The sequence below is a fragment of the Anabrus simplex genome, chromosome 4 (genome assembly GCF_040414725.1).
Source record: "Anabrus simplex isolate iqAnaSimp1 chromosome 4, ASM4041472v1, whole genome shotgun sequence".
NCBI lineage: Eukaryota > Metazoa > Arthropoda > Insecta > Orthoptera > Tettigoniidae > Anabrus > Anabrus simplex.
The window spans coordinates 327,555,291-327,572,123 of NC_090268.1; the positions used below are offsets into that span (position 1 = coordinate 327,555,291).

Genomic DNA, 16,833 nt, shown 5'->3' on the forward strand with positions numbered 1-16,833 from the left:
TAAGAAGGGGCCACGCATGCAATGCAAGAATTATCGAGGTATATCCTTACTGAGTATAGTATACAAAATCCTCTCTACAGCCATAAAGAGAGTTAGTAGTAGACCAGAAAGAATAATAGGGGAGTACCAAGCTGGTTTCAGTCCTGGAAGATCGATGATGGACCATATTTTCACCACGAGAATGACTGGAAAAGACATATGAATACAACGTTCGACTAGGACATCTTTTTATAAATTTTAAACAAGCCTATGACAAAGTTAAGATATTGTGGGAAACAATGAAGGAGTTTAAATTCCCACAGAAGTTAATATAATTGACTAAGATGACCCTGGAGAACAGCAGAAGTCAGGTAAAAGTGCAGGGAAGTCTGTCAAGATCTTTCAGAACCGAAGAAGGCCTAAGGCAGGGAGACCCCTTATCACCAGTGTTATTTAATCTAGTGTTGGAGAAAGCTGTAAGATCAGTAACTACTAATCCGAGTGGTAATATTTACAATAGACTGATCCAAATTTTGGCTTATGCAGATGATGTGGTGATATCTGCTAGAAGTAACAAGGCACTTACAACTGCCTTGAAGGAGCTGAAAGATGCGGCTGGATCCTTGGGCTTGGAGATAAGCGAGGCTAAATCTAAATATATGGTAACGGAGAGAAATGGAAAGAACACTGAAAAACCCCAAGTGGATGGTTACACCTTTGAAGCAGTAGATAACTTCACATATCTTGGCTCAGTAATAACATCAGAAAATAAAGTTGAGACAGATATTCTAAATCGAATTAAGGCTGCCAACAGATCCTACAAGGCACTGTATCCTCTCCTGAGAAGTAAAAACTTAAGCAGGAAATTAAAACTGACTCTCTACAAAACAATAATTAAACCTGTGCTTATGTATCGGAGTGAGGCATGGGTATTGACTGAGGCCACAGAGAGGAGATTAAATGTGTAGGAAAGTACTGAGGAAGATATTTGGACCGGTGAAGGAGGGAGATTTATGGAGAATCGGAACAAATTAAGAAATAAGATTATTGTATAAGGAGCTGGACTTGGAGACATCAAAATGAGACGAAATGGATGGCTGGGGCATGTACAAGGGATGGAGGAGGAAGACTTCCAAGGAAAGCACTGACAGGATACCCTGGGGGCAGGAGAAGGAGAGGTCGGCCCCGGATGAGATGGCTGGAGGATGTGGAGAATGATCTGAAGACCGTTGGAGTCAGGAGGTGGCGTAGGCATGCTGAAGACCGGGACGACTGGAGAGCTGTGGTCAAGGAGGCCAAGGTCCTTAAAGGACCGTAGAGCCATGGAGTAAGTAAGTAATGGACATCTGCTGATGTTGGGTATTTTAGTTCAGTTGTGTGTCTAATCCCTTGCATTATTTTGAAGTTAAAATAAACAAGCTCCTTTAAAAATATTTTCTAGTTTAATGACTACATGTATTGCTATAAAATAAAGAACTTACCTGAAGCTGACTGACAGCTTGTAGGTGATCTTTCCAGGGTGACGTATTGCAAATGGACAAGAAGGGAAGGGGGAGCTTGTTGTGACAGACTGGATCAAGAGGTACAACCACTTGCTTTTAAAAGAAGTGATCTGACAGAGACAGCCGGTAGGCAGATAAATATCACACCAGTGTGTAGAGATAAGGAAGTGACCCAAAGTTCATCTTAAGGACAAGTTTGTTCTCCGGACTTCTATAACTTTTATCCAGTAGATTCAACTGTTGCAGCACCACATTAAGCTGATATAACAATGGCGCTTCAGACTTCTGGTTACCCTGGACATTTATTTTGTTTTATGAAATACTTCCTCTCATGCAGAGGCTGCCTTGCGACAAAGTATACTTTTACATTTATTTTTAGAAGATAAATAGATATACTGTACTTTATAAATGTTGATTTTGAAGCAGAACATCTCATTTTATTGTTCAAAATGTTTGAACCAGCCTTTGATTGTAATTTTAGTTTTCTTGTGCATTTCTTTTTCATAGACTTTCTCTGAAAATCAGGGGTGATGAAAAATGGTGATTATGCCTTCTTGATCAGAAAGTTTGTGAATTCAGTTGTTAAGAATTTAAAAGCACAGTACAGTATTTGGTTAAATACAAGAACAGTTGAAAGGGGACGATTACCCACTACAGCCTTCACCGATACCATGCAGGGATGACACAATCTCAAAGAGTGATGATGCTAGTAGTTCTGCTGTAACCATCATTACTAGATTGTGAAAAGTTAATACACAGAGATGCCTGTACAATGCATATATTTTATACCTTGCTTAGTTTGGCTTATGGTCTGTTAGTGGACCATCATAGTTTAAGTAAAACACATAGCGTGGAAGATATCTGGATCCTACCTATAGGTGGGCCGGCACAAGGTTGCACTTGACAGTTGTAAGTCATGTTGGCACCACTACAAAAATCAAATGAAGAACGTCACCCGTCAATCAGAATCACCAATCTACTACTTTTAATGTCAGATACAGTTCCACATTTTATTCACGTTAATTCATATTTAATTCCGCATAGTGCTTATAAATTTTTATTTGCTTACACAAATATGAGCATTTTTAAAAAATTATAAGGTTTAAGCGAGCCACAAAATAACTACAAACTATTTTCAGTTGATTGTTTTTGGCAATATGGGTAGTATAGTGGTGCCATCTATAAGTAGCTTGACTACTGTATTGAAGTGTTGCCGTTTTGTCTGTCGCTGCTAGCACGTGGTCGGGTGCGATTTGCGCGTTTATGAAAGTTTTGTTTTGATTGTGAGACAAATGTGAAATTTTATTTTAACGAATGCAGTGTGATGTCTTGGAAATGACAACATAGTCATGAAGGGCGGAGTGGAGTGTCCCTTAATAGTCAGGCATTAGAATTAGTGCGGAGAACTCGTGAGTTTTACGAGAGGGGGAGGAAATTCATAAGCTTGTATAGCCGTCTCTCTGTTCCTGCAGATCATGTTGTGGAACGCATATGTCAAACATTAGGGCTTTCAAAGCGTTCTGTTATTCAGAGAGGTGTTCACCTCCAGGAACAGAAGGAAAAAGGGACTGGGGTACATAGCAGTAGCAGAAACGGGGTTGATAGTAGGGACTTGTTTCACAGCACTTCGGGAAAGAAACGAATTAAGCTATCTCCTGTAACAGGAATTAATTCTTTCCAGGCTGATGCAATACAAAGACACGAGTACGATTATTACAGCTCAAAGTCCCTTCTGTCATTGTTATGGACAATGCACTTTACCACTCCATAATAATGGACAAGACCCCTACTTCGAGCGCCCGTAAAGAACTGTTAGTGGAATGGCTGCAGTAAAGAACCCAGCGCATATGTGTATGACTAAATTAGTCGACGAGGTAGCGAAGGAACAAGGGCACGAGGTTATTAGGTTGCTGCCATACCACTGTCACTTCAACCTCATTGAGTGGGTACGGTATGGGGTGAAGTAAAACATTACGTATGCACTAATAACAAGTCCTTCACAGTTACTGAAGTGGAAGGACTGTTCCGGGAGAGTATTGCTCGAATGGATGCGGATTTGTGGAGGAAAAAAGTTAGCCATGTCGCAGCATTCATTAACTCGGCAATGGCAATACATGGCATCATCAGTGACTGTCAGAACTTGATGATCTGCCTAGACGACGATGACAATGACAACGAAGGCGACGGTAGTGATGGCAGTGATCTGGAGAGTATCAGGTATGAAAATAAGGTTTCTGAAATTTCGTAAATTTTATAGATTTTACTTTAAACATTTTGTGTTAGCACCGGTGTGTATTATTCTAACATTTATTGGTGTATTTAAAATGAGATTCTTGTCGACCGATTTCTTCCGTATTTTCTAACATCGCTATAATGAGAATTTCGTAATATATTTATCTCGTATCATTTTGTGTGATGAATAATCGGTGAGTTGAAAGTTTGATTTTTGTCGACCGATTTTGTTTGTATTGTGTATCATCGCGATGATATTAAAAACGTTTCTGCCATGTTTTTAAAAACTCACTTGTCATGCAATCAGCTGTTGTTATGGCGGCAACATCGCTTCGTGTGCCATTGCAGTGTGACCAACATTGTGCGCAGCTGTCATGTGCAACCTCACGCCGGCCCACCTATATAAGACCAATACTTCAACTCAAAACATCAATACTTCAACTCAAAACATCTTGCTTGCAGTGCAAATTCCAAAGCATGTGACATAGCTTAAAAATACCTGTTACCTGCACTTATCTTATTCCTATGGACTGCAGTGGTTGTCGAGATATCCTGAAAGATTTCAGGACATTTGATTCATTCCACAGGGTATATTCACCGTGTAGTTCACCAGATGTCCAATGTCCACTGAAAATTGAGTCCAGAATCCATTTTTGTCCATTGTACATATGTCAATCATTCACATCCATCAGGTCTATTTTATATAATGTCCATTTGTTGTAAATGTCAATAAATGAATTGCCGCGGACAATCAGTAGTTCTTTATTAAAGATGAGACAAACTACGTGCACTGTCCACAAAAGAAATTGGTAATGAAGAGATTATGAATTGAAGATTTCATTGGTCATAATTTTTTTTTTAAAGAATTTGTTTTACGTCGCACCGACACAGATAGGTCTCGAACCCACTATCTCCCGGATGCAAGCTCAGAGCTGTGCGCTCCTAACCGCACGGCCAACTCGCCCAGTAGTCCTATATAAAAACACACTTTAAGAAGAAGAAAAGAGCCTCCATAGCTCAGGCGGCAGCATGCTGGCCTCTCACCGCTGGGTTCTGTGGTTCAAATCCCGGTCACTCCATGTGAGATTTGTGCTGAACAAAGCAGAGGTGGGACAGGTTTTTCTCCGGGTACTCCAGTTTTCCCTGTCATCTTTCATTCCAGCAACACTCTCCATTACCATTTCATTTTATCTGTCATTCACTAATCATTGCCCCAGAGGAGTGCGACAGGCTTCGGCAGCCGGCACATTTCCTATTCTCGCCGCTAGATGGGGGCTTTATTCATTCCATTCCATTCCTGACCCGGCTATGGATTTTCAACAAGAAAATTATGCTGCTCTCAAAAAAACATAGTACCAGTACTGATTACGAGGGATTATGTTATTAGTCCTGCACTACTAGGTCCAGCAAAGTCTATACCAGCACCAAAAGAAGAAAATAAATTATAAAGCAATTACATTAACGAGGTATCTGTATTTTACCTAGATGAGTTTTACATAATATCAGAATAGAGATGTATGAAAAACTTAATTTAACTAGGCATAAGAAAATGAATCTCTGCCCATTGTACATTAATACAGTGAGTTTTCTTGAAAACATTAGGTACCTACAACTTACATCAGATATTTATGGTAAGCATAAAGACTGTCCAGCAGACTTACACAAGAGGAAAAACTCTTAATACTTTTATAAATACAAATAAATCTTTAAAATAAAAACCTATAATTTGCATCTGGTTCTGAATATCAAACTACTGTACTAGATCACAGCCAAACTTTGAGGTCAAATAACTAAAATTATGTTAAATACTTAAAAGCAGTGTTTTGTAGCTATACATAATGGTTCACAGGTTAACAGCTCCCTCTGAAGTAAAATGTAGAGTGAAGAGAGAGTTACTTATCACTTTATTCCCCACAGTTGTCTTTTCAAAGTGATCCAGTTTTGGCAACGCTGTGTCAGGGTTTGAGATTGAAGGAGTGCCCTAGCAGCATCTTCAAACATTTCTTCATTGCGACGATAATACATTTCACAATCTATTTCAAGCTGACGTATCTTCTCAGGATTGGCTTCATCCATGGGGACCACTTCAGTAAGATACGGGTTGAAACGGTAATAAACATTTCTAGGTAAGAGGTCATTCAGTATAGTGTGAACTCCTGAAACAGAAAAAAAAAAAAAACCTTTATTAAAATTCAAGTTGCCTTCAGAAATATTTTGTGAGTGTGTGGGTTTTTTAATGCCCAGACACTTCAATACAAGTCTATTGGCTGTTGCAATGGGCAGTTTGCAGGTCTTACAGCGACTATGGAATAGAAAGGGCTAAAACTTGGAAGGAAGCAGCCGTAGCCTTTATTACTGTACAGCCCCAGCATTTGCCTGGTGTGAGAGTGAGAAACCATGGAAAACCACCAGTTCTGCCAATAGTGTCAGTATCCACTATCTCCCGAATACAAGCTGACAGCTACGTGATGGTTTGCAATCTTCACTTACTCGTGCACACTATCTTTTGTCAAGGAGTTAAGTTGCCCCTTGCCACAGTGGCAAAGCTCATTATGTGAATGTATTTCTGCGCCCAGTGTCATGATTACGTGTTATGAGACGACGACATAGAGAGAGGGTGAAATCTACTGTCGATGCATGGCCTACTCCTGTTGAATGACACCAAGATATCTGCTCAAGACTTAAAGTCCATGAAGATTTGATGTCTTAATAATCATGGCCACTAGGTGGGCTTATTCGTGTATTTCAGAGTATAAAATGTATACTAAATTACAAAGCATATGATAGTGCAATAAAGAAATAAAAATCAAATACATGAAAAACTGGCTGTACTGAAATTTCATGATAAATTTAAGAAAATTATTTTCATTTACTAGATGCAAACACTTCAAAGTTTGTTATAATAAAATAGACACACAAATAAAATAAGAAAAATGAAATTTTTAACCTGGAGGTGTAAACCCTTCCTCCTCTTGTAATATATTGTTATTTGCAATGCCTTTTCCTTTAAATGAAATTATCTGGTAGAAAAAATGTGTGAAGAAACTGTACACGATATATTTATAATCGGACAATGATGTGGGTCCATTTTGATAAGGTAAATATATTTAGTTTTAACTCATGACAGGTTTTATTGAAACAAATGCTGAGACATATGTACATTAAGTTATGGAAAAGGAACAAATAAGTATATGGATATGTATTTGAAATAGAAAACTTTTATAGTACGAAGGAGAATTAGAACATACACAAAAGATAAACAAAATGATAAGTTAGAATTAGGTGTTTTAGTGTGACAGGTATCTGTGCTTTTGAGACTGGTTTTTGAGACTAAATTGATCTCGGTTCATGCAAAACTCGAACATATGTACTGTATAAACTTTAATCTGAGATCAATTCGCAGTGAACTAAGATCAACTTCGACTGGAGAAATTTCTCTGATCAAACTCTTTGAGCTCAGATCAAGGAGTTGTTTTCTACCTGAGACACAAGAACACCTGATTGTTAATAAAATATTACCTGTTACGATAAATGGTGTACCATTGCATTTTCCGTAATGTTAAAACAAATGTGGCCAAGTTGAATGAATAAAGTTACGCGATTTGAAATTTATTTAGAGTGAACACAAATTATAATATGATTCAGAAGTCCAGACGGACCGAATTTAGAAAAAAATATGGTACTGTTATAACTCGCTACCAAGAAAGGTCTATAATTTCGAGTTATAATGAAAAGCAGAAAGTAAGTTAATTGAATTGCAAATTAATGACAGACAACGCCAACAGGAACAGCAGAGTCGAACCAAAATAGTAATGATATAATACTCGGAAGCAATAACATTGGTAACCCAGCGTTAATAAATATTATCGAAACATATGCTGACAGGCCCAAACATTTCAACAATTCTGCAACATTATCACCAAAGTAGTTCTTGAGAGTGATCCACATCCAGTCAATTTCAGGAGCGAATGAAGGAATTAAGCATCAGACATGTGTTGTGTTCAGCGAGACATGCAGCATCAAACCTAGTTGAAAGATACACAAGAGAAATAGCAAGATTCTGCCAAATATATTACGGAGAATATCACTGGAGATGGATAGACGTGATTGGGATAATTGGAGGAAGTGTAAATAATACAGTACATGAATCAACAGGGGCAAATCCCAAACACTGTCCATAACAACATACATGCTCAAAGACCAATGGATACAGTCATTGATACAAAAAAAAGGTTGAGTTGGGTAAAGAATACAAGATTCCACCCACCATTGAAGGAAAACGATTCAGTGTTAATAAGAAAAGCACCAATTTCGAATGTATCAGCAAAAATATACCGTACGCAAAATTGACGCACTTATATGACAGACCATATATAATTAAAAAGGCATATGGGAATAATGCATACAAACTGGAAGATAGAACCGGTATATATAGAAACGTTCACAATGCAACAAACTTGAAATTATATTACGAGGAAGATCAGAATGGAAAAGTGAATAGAGAGCTAGAGATAGCCAAGGAAAATGTTTCCTGACCTCGATTACCAGTCAGGACAGTAGTCGAGAAGAAGGAGAAATGGAATAAGAAATTAAGGACATAACATAAGCTGTGATATAAGACTCACTGACATGAAGGAGACTTACAGAAGTTACAGTATACCCAAGACCAAAAATTCAATATAAGCAGAACGTTCAGACAGGAAAACGCAAAGTCACATTTGGTAAGAACGAACTAAAATAGATAAATATATTGCGAGCAATATATTTAATCCGACTGGGGAAAAAAATCCCATTGCATTTTCTGTAATTTAAAAAAAAAGGCAAGTTGAATAAATAAAGTTACACAAAACAAAATTTATGTAGAGCAAACGCAAAAAATAATATGATTCAGAAGTCCACAGGGGCCAAACTTAAAAAAAAAAAAAAAAAAAAAAAGCATAAATGCTATGGCAGTGGAGGACATATGAGGCAGATTGTTAAAAAAAGAATGGTATTGTTATAACCCACTACCAAGAAAAGGCAAATGGAGGACAAGGTTGTCAATGGCATTTAACCGCAAGAAAATAAAATATCTATATAGGTATGCTTCAAGCAAGAAAGAAACATAGAAAACATAGGATAACGAAGTACATTTATTATAAAGAATCAGCGATCTCACGGTAAAAGAAGAACCAAACCAAACCCCATGGCACTACAGCCCTGGAAGGGCCTTGGCCTACCAAGCGACCGCTGCTCAGCCCGAAGGCCTGCAGATTACGAGGTGTCGTGTGGTCAGCACAACGAATCCTCTCGGCCGTTATTCTTGGCTTTCTAGACCGGGGTAAAAGAAGAGAGAAGCTAAATAAACGAAGCAAGTTGACATACAAAAACCAAAGTAGCAGTTACCGGCAGAATACCAAAATTGCCAAGCGAAATTCAAACGATAAATTCAGAAAGGAAGAAGAATAAGGAAAAATAACAGCAGAAAATGAGCAAATTATCCAAATCTAGCTTTCTTATAAATAAAATAGAGACTGAAGCAGTATTGAAGCTAATATAGTACAATTAAAAGCAGTTTCATTGGATATTGAAATCAGAAAAGCAATTATAGATTGTCAACTTATTAAAATTATCAATATGAATTCCCATATCTCATATTTATATTCTGTTAACCTAAGCTGAAGGCTGAAGAACAACATAATGCACAACTAGATGTGAGGTGGAGAGTCTTGGAGATGTATATGTCACGATGGATCCAGCCCACCTGATGTGGAACGTGAAACCAGCTAATCTTCAAATCAAATCAAAATCTCTTTATTTGCAAATGAGGTGTCTGCCTCGGTGGCAAATGGTACACTAAAATACATTATTGTCAAGCACTAAATATTAAATTAACAAGAAGAAAATTTTCCTATAATACAATATTATACAATTTACGCTAACATTTTTTTTTTTCCTATTAAACACACAGCTCATCCTTAATAAATTTATATTGTTTACAAAATTCTACTTATAATATCTCCTGTACTACTTAAAAAAATAGTCAACTGATATACAGTTTGTGGAATTACTTCAAATGATACTATACAACTGGTATAAGATTAAACTTTCCATTGCATTTATTTACTTTTTTTTTTTTTTTTTAAACCCATTCTGGAACCTACGTAGCATAACGACCTGCTGCGTCTTAACCAGAGCCCCTTTTGCCACCACTTTTCAGAGTTCCTGAAGGGCCTTCACAGCTACCGTAGCGGTCCCAGGGCCCTCGAAGTCCCCACTGTACTTCACCCCTACAGGCAGTCCCCTACTTTGGCTGTCCAAAACTACTTAGACCAGGGGATGGAATTAATTTATTCACACACATATTTTTTATTTACAATAACCTGCACTAGTCGAATGCCCTCTAACACTTCATTTCTTTTCTCTGTTGCTGTTTATTCTCTTCTTGAATATCTGTACAGATTTTGGAAAAGGGTCAAACACTACCCCTGTTAACTGTTCCACTCCTTCACACCCTTCCCAATGAATGAAAATTTTCCCCAATCGCTTCTGCTAAAATTCCTTCTAATTTTATATTTGTGGTCTGTCCTGCCGATATAATTATTTTCCAACTGAAGCCTCTCACAGATATCTCCCCATGCTGCTTCTCTTGTATAGGCTCTATATAATCCTATAAGTCTAGTTTTCTCCCTTTTCTTACTTAAAGTTTCCCACCCAAGTTCCTTTAACATTTCTGATACACTACTCTTTCTCCTGAAATCCCCTGTTACAAATCTTGCTGCTTTCCTCTGCACACTATCTATTTCTTATATTAAGTATTCTTGGTGAGGATCCCAAACACTGTTTGCATACTCCCATAATGGATGAACCATACTTAAGTAACTTTTCTCTTTTAATTCTTTATTGCATCCTTTAAGTAGCCTCATTATGACATGTAACTATCTGTATGCTTTCCCAACAATGTCCTCAACATGACCCTCCCAGTGCAAATTACTTTCAAATCTCACACCTAAGTATTTGCACTTGCCATCTTTTGGGATAACTACCTCATCCAAAGTATATTCAAATTCAGTTTTAAAGCTCCTGTTTGTAAAAGTTGTAACAGTTAATTTGCCTCCATTAACCTTCATATTATTTTCTTCAACCCATTGTTGGATACTTTCAAGGACCCTTTGTAATTCTGAACAATCCTCAATGTTATTTATTTCCCTATAAACAATTATGTCATCTGCATACAATCTTATTTTTGATGTTATATTGTTCCCTAAATCATTTGCCTATATTAAGAAAAGTAACGAACCGATTATACTACCCTGTGCAATTCCCTTCCCAACTTTCTCTTCCTGCAATACATTATTATTTCCTACTTTGACTTTCTGAACCCTTGAATTTAGAAATGTTCTTATCCAACGTATAACCCTTACATCCAAACCTATTCCCTCCAATTTCTTTAATAATATTCCATGTTCCACTCTATCAAAGGCTTTGGAAAGATCTATGGCTATGCAATCTAACTGACCTCCTGAATCCAATTGATCTGATATGTCCTGCTGAAATCCCACCAGTTGTGCCTCACAAGAAAATTTCTTTCTAAATCCATACTGGCTCCTCATGAACCAATTTTTATCATCACATATCCCTCTGATGTACTTTGCTATTAAACTCTCCAGTATTTTACAAACTATACTGGTCAGGCTGATTGGTCTGTAGTTCTCTGGTTTCCTTTTATCACCCTTTCCTTTATAAATAGGTATTACTATTGATTCCTTCCATTCTTTTGGTATTACACTATTATTTATGACATAGTCAAAGAGAAATTTTAAATAAGGCACTATGTACCACCCCATCGTCTTTAATACCTCCCCAGTAATTGGATCACTTCCTGCTGCTTGTCCTTGCTGAAGCAGTTGGATTTCTCTAAAAATATCTTCATTTGTGAATGAGAAGCTTCTTGTTTCCCTCTGTGTCTCTTCCTCTCTATCTTCTGTTTTGGTTTCCAACTCCTGACAATCATCTACTGAATCTCTGAATTCCCTACTAAATAGGTTTGCTTTTTCAGTATCTGTTAAATAGTGTTCACCCCCTTCTCCCACCATTGTAGGAATTTGGATTCCTTTTCCTTTTTGATTCCTGATATATGAATACAGCTTTTTCCATTTCCCTTTGTGGTCATTACCCTCTTGAAGTATGCCATTCATATAATTCTCTTTTGCTTCCTTTTTCACTCTATTCAGTTTCCTCATTAGCTGTTTTCTAGTTTCTCTACTCTCCCTACCCTCTTTGATTTTCCTGTTTACTATTCTACATTTTCTTTTTAATTTTCTTATTTCCCTTGTATAATAAAGAGGGTCTGAAGTCATTTTACCCTTCTTAACAGGTACAAATCTCTTCTCTCCTTCCCAAATGATTCCTTTAAATTTAGCCCAAGGTGTATCCACATTACTCCCTTCACTTATCCAACAACTGAATTGTGATTTAAGGTAAGTCCCATCTTTGCTTTCCAACTGGCCCTAGATTGGATGACTGATTCCTGGACCGGGGAATGATAAGCAAAATTTTCCTAAATTGCTGTTCTTAATTGAATTAACGCATAACAATGTTTGGAAATTGTTGATATATTCAGTGATGTGTAACCTCAAAGTCAAGCTCTTGTGAATAAGATATGTTAGAATCGATATAAAGATTGGAATAATTGACAGTGTGTATAAATGGGAATACAATGCAATAACTATGGTAATCCTGTTATTGATATCAGGAATAGGTAGTTTACTACAACAGAAAAATTAGTTATTGAGAAGTGGATGTTATGAATGGATTGAGTAACCTAACGAGTATTTGGAAATCAGAATGCTATGGTTAGTTAGAATTATGCAGTAGATATGCGTTGTCTTTGTCAATGGGAAAACAAAAAGGAATATTATGGTAGACTAGGAAGTTAGATATCATCATGATGAGATAATATGTGATTCAGTAAAGATAGCTTTATGTGAGTAATATACGTCAAGGGAAATGTGTCTATGAGAAGAGATTAAGATATTTCAGAGGAAATGGCTAAGTTAAGAAAAATTATGGTTGAAATAAGTGAGCTATGTGTTTACTGAAGGAAATGAATAATAGTCAAAGAGAATTGATGTGAGGAAGGTACAGAAGAGATAGAATTAATGAAAAATATGTGTAGCTCAAGACTGGATCTTGTACAGGCAGTACTCAGATGAAAGGAAATCTCGTCAAGGTAGCAAAGAAGTATAATATTGACATATCTAACCTAGATTAGTGACTCTAAAGCCAAGCCCATCTTATTATAACCACATTCATGAAATACAGTTATACATGTTAGGAGTTACCCATGATAAACATGCCATAGGGTGTTTCATATGATAGTATACAGAATATATTGTTGAAATGATCAATATTGATATCAGTAGTCATAATCAAACTGTTCAATGGATTTAAAGAACTAAATATATATTAGAGGAGAATTATACTACATTGATAGTTGAGCGTATATTATTAGATGAGAGCTGTAATCGATTAAGAATGAATAGAATCGGAATTCTGTTAAAGATTTTCATTTTCTGAGGCTATGACATAAGATTGAAGTAGTCAAAGGACGGTTAGGCTAATAGATGCAAAATTTCTGCTTGACGAGGAAAACTATGAAACTTAGCATATCATTCAAAGGTAGCCATGACAAATAATCATGTTGGGAAAACAATTCAGTGGTCAAGAATAATTTCAAGATAGATGTATGGTAAATAAATTGTTTCAAGAAAAATCAGCATGTCTGTGGACATTATTTAAAAGAAGCTAGTTCAGGCACCGGAATAAAATGTCAATGTTAGGTTAGCTCATATCAAGCGAGTGATGATCATAATCGGAAAAAAAAAGTACCTTAGTTGTAAATAGAACCATTCCCATGTGATTTATTTGATTTTAAGACTTATGAAATGAACCATTATTCTAATTTCCTCCTTCCTATAAGTTTTATTTTGCTTTAATAAACTGTATAGTTAAGATAACCATATGTGCTGAAATTATTTATAGGTAGGAGTTGTAGAATACCGCAGTTTATAGGTGTAAGTGAAATGCGATTTTTATCTCTTCACGTTGTTAAACCTGGTGCGTAGAATAGAGACGTCCATCTGAGGGATTGATAGGCCATTTATTTTAGAAGCACTGTACCACTTTTCAAACTCCACGTTAAACAAAGATATTTTACTTTAACTATACCCTGAGAGCATCTGAGCTGTCGGAGAATTTTAATATGTCTCTACTGGATGCAGTAAGGTGCAATGGTAAAAGAAATTACACTGAAGTCTATCCTCATACATTGCTAACTATAGTTGTCCGTATATAGGCAATATTACGCTTCTTACTACAGAGTAATGTAATAATTCTATAACATAACCTCGATAAATTGCTTACGTTATTATCTTATCTCATTCGTATTTTACAGATGTCTGATTATTCTGATTTCTCGGATATATCTTCTGATAATGAAAACGATGAATTTCGTCGGGCTCCCCGTGTGTTCTGTGAATGAGAAAATCCAATGAGGGAACAGAGTGTCAAGAAGTTTAAACTGAGGGATCGCTTGGGAAAAGATACCTTAGAACAGCTAGAACTCAGGGTCATGATATTCTAGTTAAACCTGCCAAAAGAAACAACCCTTTGTCTCTAATGCACATGTTGTTACTAACTTTTGAGGTTCTTTGCCACGGGAAGTTTTCAGTTAGTCATTGGTGATTTACTGCATGTATACGCAGCGAAAGTCTGCAGAGCCATTCATCCTGTATCTAACCTTACTGCTGCACTGAAATACGAGTTTATCAAAATGCCTTCCGAACAAATTGACGTGAGGAAAATCATGTGTGTTGTTTTTGATGTACAACACATCCCTGGTGTTCTAGGCGCTATAGATTGTACCTACATACCTGTAATATCTCCTGGGGGTGATAATGCAGAAGTTTATAGGAATCGTTATTTGTGGTTTTCATTAGATATTCAAGTTATTTGTGATGCTCACCTCAGGTCCCTAAATATCGTAGCAAGATGGCCAGGATCTGCTCACGATAACAATATCTTCATTAATTTAAGAGTGCATGCTCAGTTTGAAACAGGAGACATTCCAGAAGGCATACTCCTGGGAGCCAAAGGCTATGTGTTGTCGTTACCTGCTGACTCCAGTACTTCATGCCAAAACAGCTGAAGAGAGAGCTTATAATTGAGCCCATAAAGCAACCAGGTCAGCAATAGAAAGAACATGTGGGGTTGTGAAAAGCCGATTCCCTTGTCGCAGTACAGGGCTAAGAGTGAAGTTACCTGGTGTTTCTTAAAAATTGGCTTTACGTCGCACCGACACAGATAGGTCTTACACCAATGTTGGGATAGGAAAGGCCTAGGAGTGGGAAAGAATCAGCCATGGCCTTAATGAAGGTACAGCACCAGCAATTGTCTGATGTGAAAATGGGAAACCATTAAAAACCATCTTCTGGGCTGCCAACAGTGGAGCTCGAACCCATTATCTCCCAGATGCAAGCTCAGAGTTGCGTGCCCCTAACTGCACGGCCAACTCGCCCGGTTCGATTTTAACTATGGCATCCTTGTCCTCCTTGGAAAAATTAGGAGAACGGTCCTTTTTCCATTTCATTTCAGTCATTTTTTCTTTCTTTTTCTCGGCACACAGAATACGAAGGAAAACAGATTCGCAATGCTCAACGCGACTCGCGATACTTAGCTGTTTCTGTGGATGCCAAGCGCCTAACATATGAACTAGGATAAAAATTGATTAATGGATATAAATTTTCCAAAACTTTCTTCTTCTTGGCCTTTTTTCAACTAGACCAAACTATAGAGCGTTCCAACCTTAAAATCTAGTACAGCAGTAATGGGATAATTCTGTTTCTTTCCTTCTCCCATGTTTTGCGTGTAGCACTGTCCCACTCTAATGCAGCGGGTTTGCCAAATATCCGTAAACCAGAATGTTATCGGTTAAAATGGGTGAATATCGTGTTATGTACAGAATTTCAAGGCACATTTGATGCCGTTAACAAAAAAAAAAACAAAAAAAATTTAAAAAACACTTTAGTGTGAAAATGATAATATAATGAAAAGTTATGCCAAATGCAAAATCTTCATTGCATAGAACTTATGTCATAACTCCTATTTTATATTCATTATTTTCCTATTTTTTTCACTGCTGGTAAAGAAAAATTTCAGCTCGATGTAGATAAGTTTATTTTTAAATTTAAATGATGATAAAATGCAGTATATGCGTTTACTTTCAGTCATGTTCAGGGATTTTTATATGCAGGCACGAAAAAGTCAGTCGCTGGCCAGCGTCTTTCCTATTGAATTTGCAGAGGGGGTCAAAGCGAGGCAAATGGACTTCAGACATGGAAGTTATTTTTAAAACAATCCCAAAGTTCGTACCTTGCTTAGTTCTTACTTTGTGACAGGAAGAATGTCTCCTTGAATTTTAGTTTTGCGCGTGACTCGGCTGGCTGAAGTACCGGTCGTGATCTCCTAAACATGCGCTTTTCACATTTCCAGACAGTCGCATGCAGTGCAGAGCTCATTTTGTCAGCAGTATGTATAAAGTGTATTTCGTATGTGTGGTTCGTGAGTTCGTGCTCGTGCGTGGGGATCTTAGTTCGAAGAAAAAGTGCAGAAGGATGTACAATGGATCGTCAAATTAAAAAGAAACGTTCTTTAGTTCAAAGAACAAAGGCAGAAATGTATACACGAAAAAGTCAGTCGCTGGCCACCATCTTTGCTACTGACTTGGCATGGCATCGTTAAAGCGAAGCAAACAGTCTTCGGATATGGAAGTTATTTTTAAATCATACCTCAAGTCCTTATCTCGCTTATCTCTTAATTTATGACAGGGAGAATGTTTCGTTTGTTTACGTTTCACGAGTGACTCGGCTGGTTGGTCAGTAGGGATCTCCCAAACAGTGAGCATTTAAATATACAGACAATTCTGTGCAGTGGTGTTCATTTCATCAGTATTATAAGATTGATTAAATAAAGATTAGTGATAAATGTATAGTTCTTGAGGACAGGTGGATTGTGTTTGTTGTGTTTATGTAGTCTGTGTAGTTGTGAGTTCGTGCTCATGCAGGGGGTTCTTAGTTTGAAG

The 16,833-nt window shown here is 37.2% G+C and overlaps 1 protein-coding gene across 2 annotated transcripts in view; it reads right to left on the minus strand.

Annotated features, from left to right (window-relative positions):
• Positions 1-5,166: 5,166 nt before the first annotated feature.
• The window catches only part of LOC136871953 (calcium-independent phospholipase A2-gamma), a 65,339-nt gene continuing 53,672 nt past the window's right edge, over positions 5,167-16,833 (minus strand). For both annotated transcript variants that reach the window (XM_067145707.2, XM_067145709.2), the window contains exon 9: positions 5,167-5,869. In XM_067145707.2, coding sequence (XP_067001808.2) covers positions 5,613-5,869 — 257 coding nt within the window. In that variant the 3' untranslated portion in view covers positions 5,167-5,612. The remainder of the gene's footprint in view (positions 5,870-16,833) is intronic.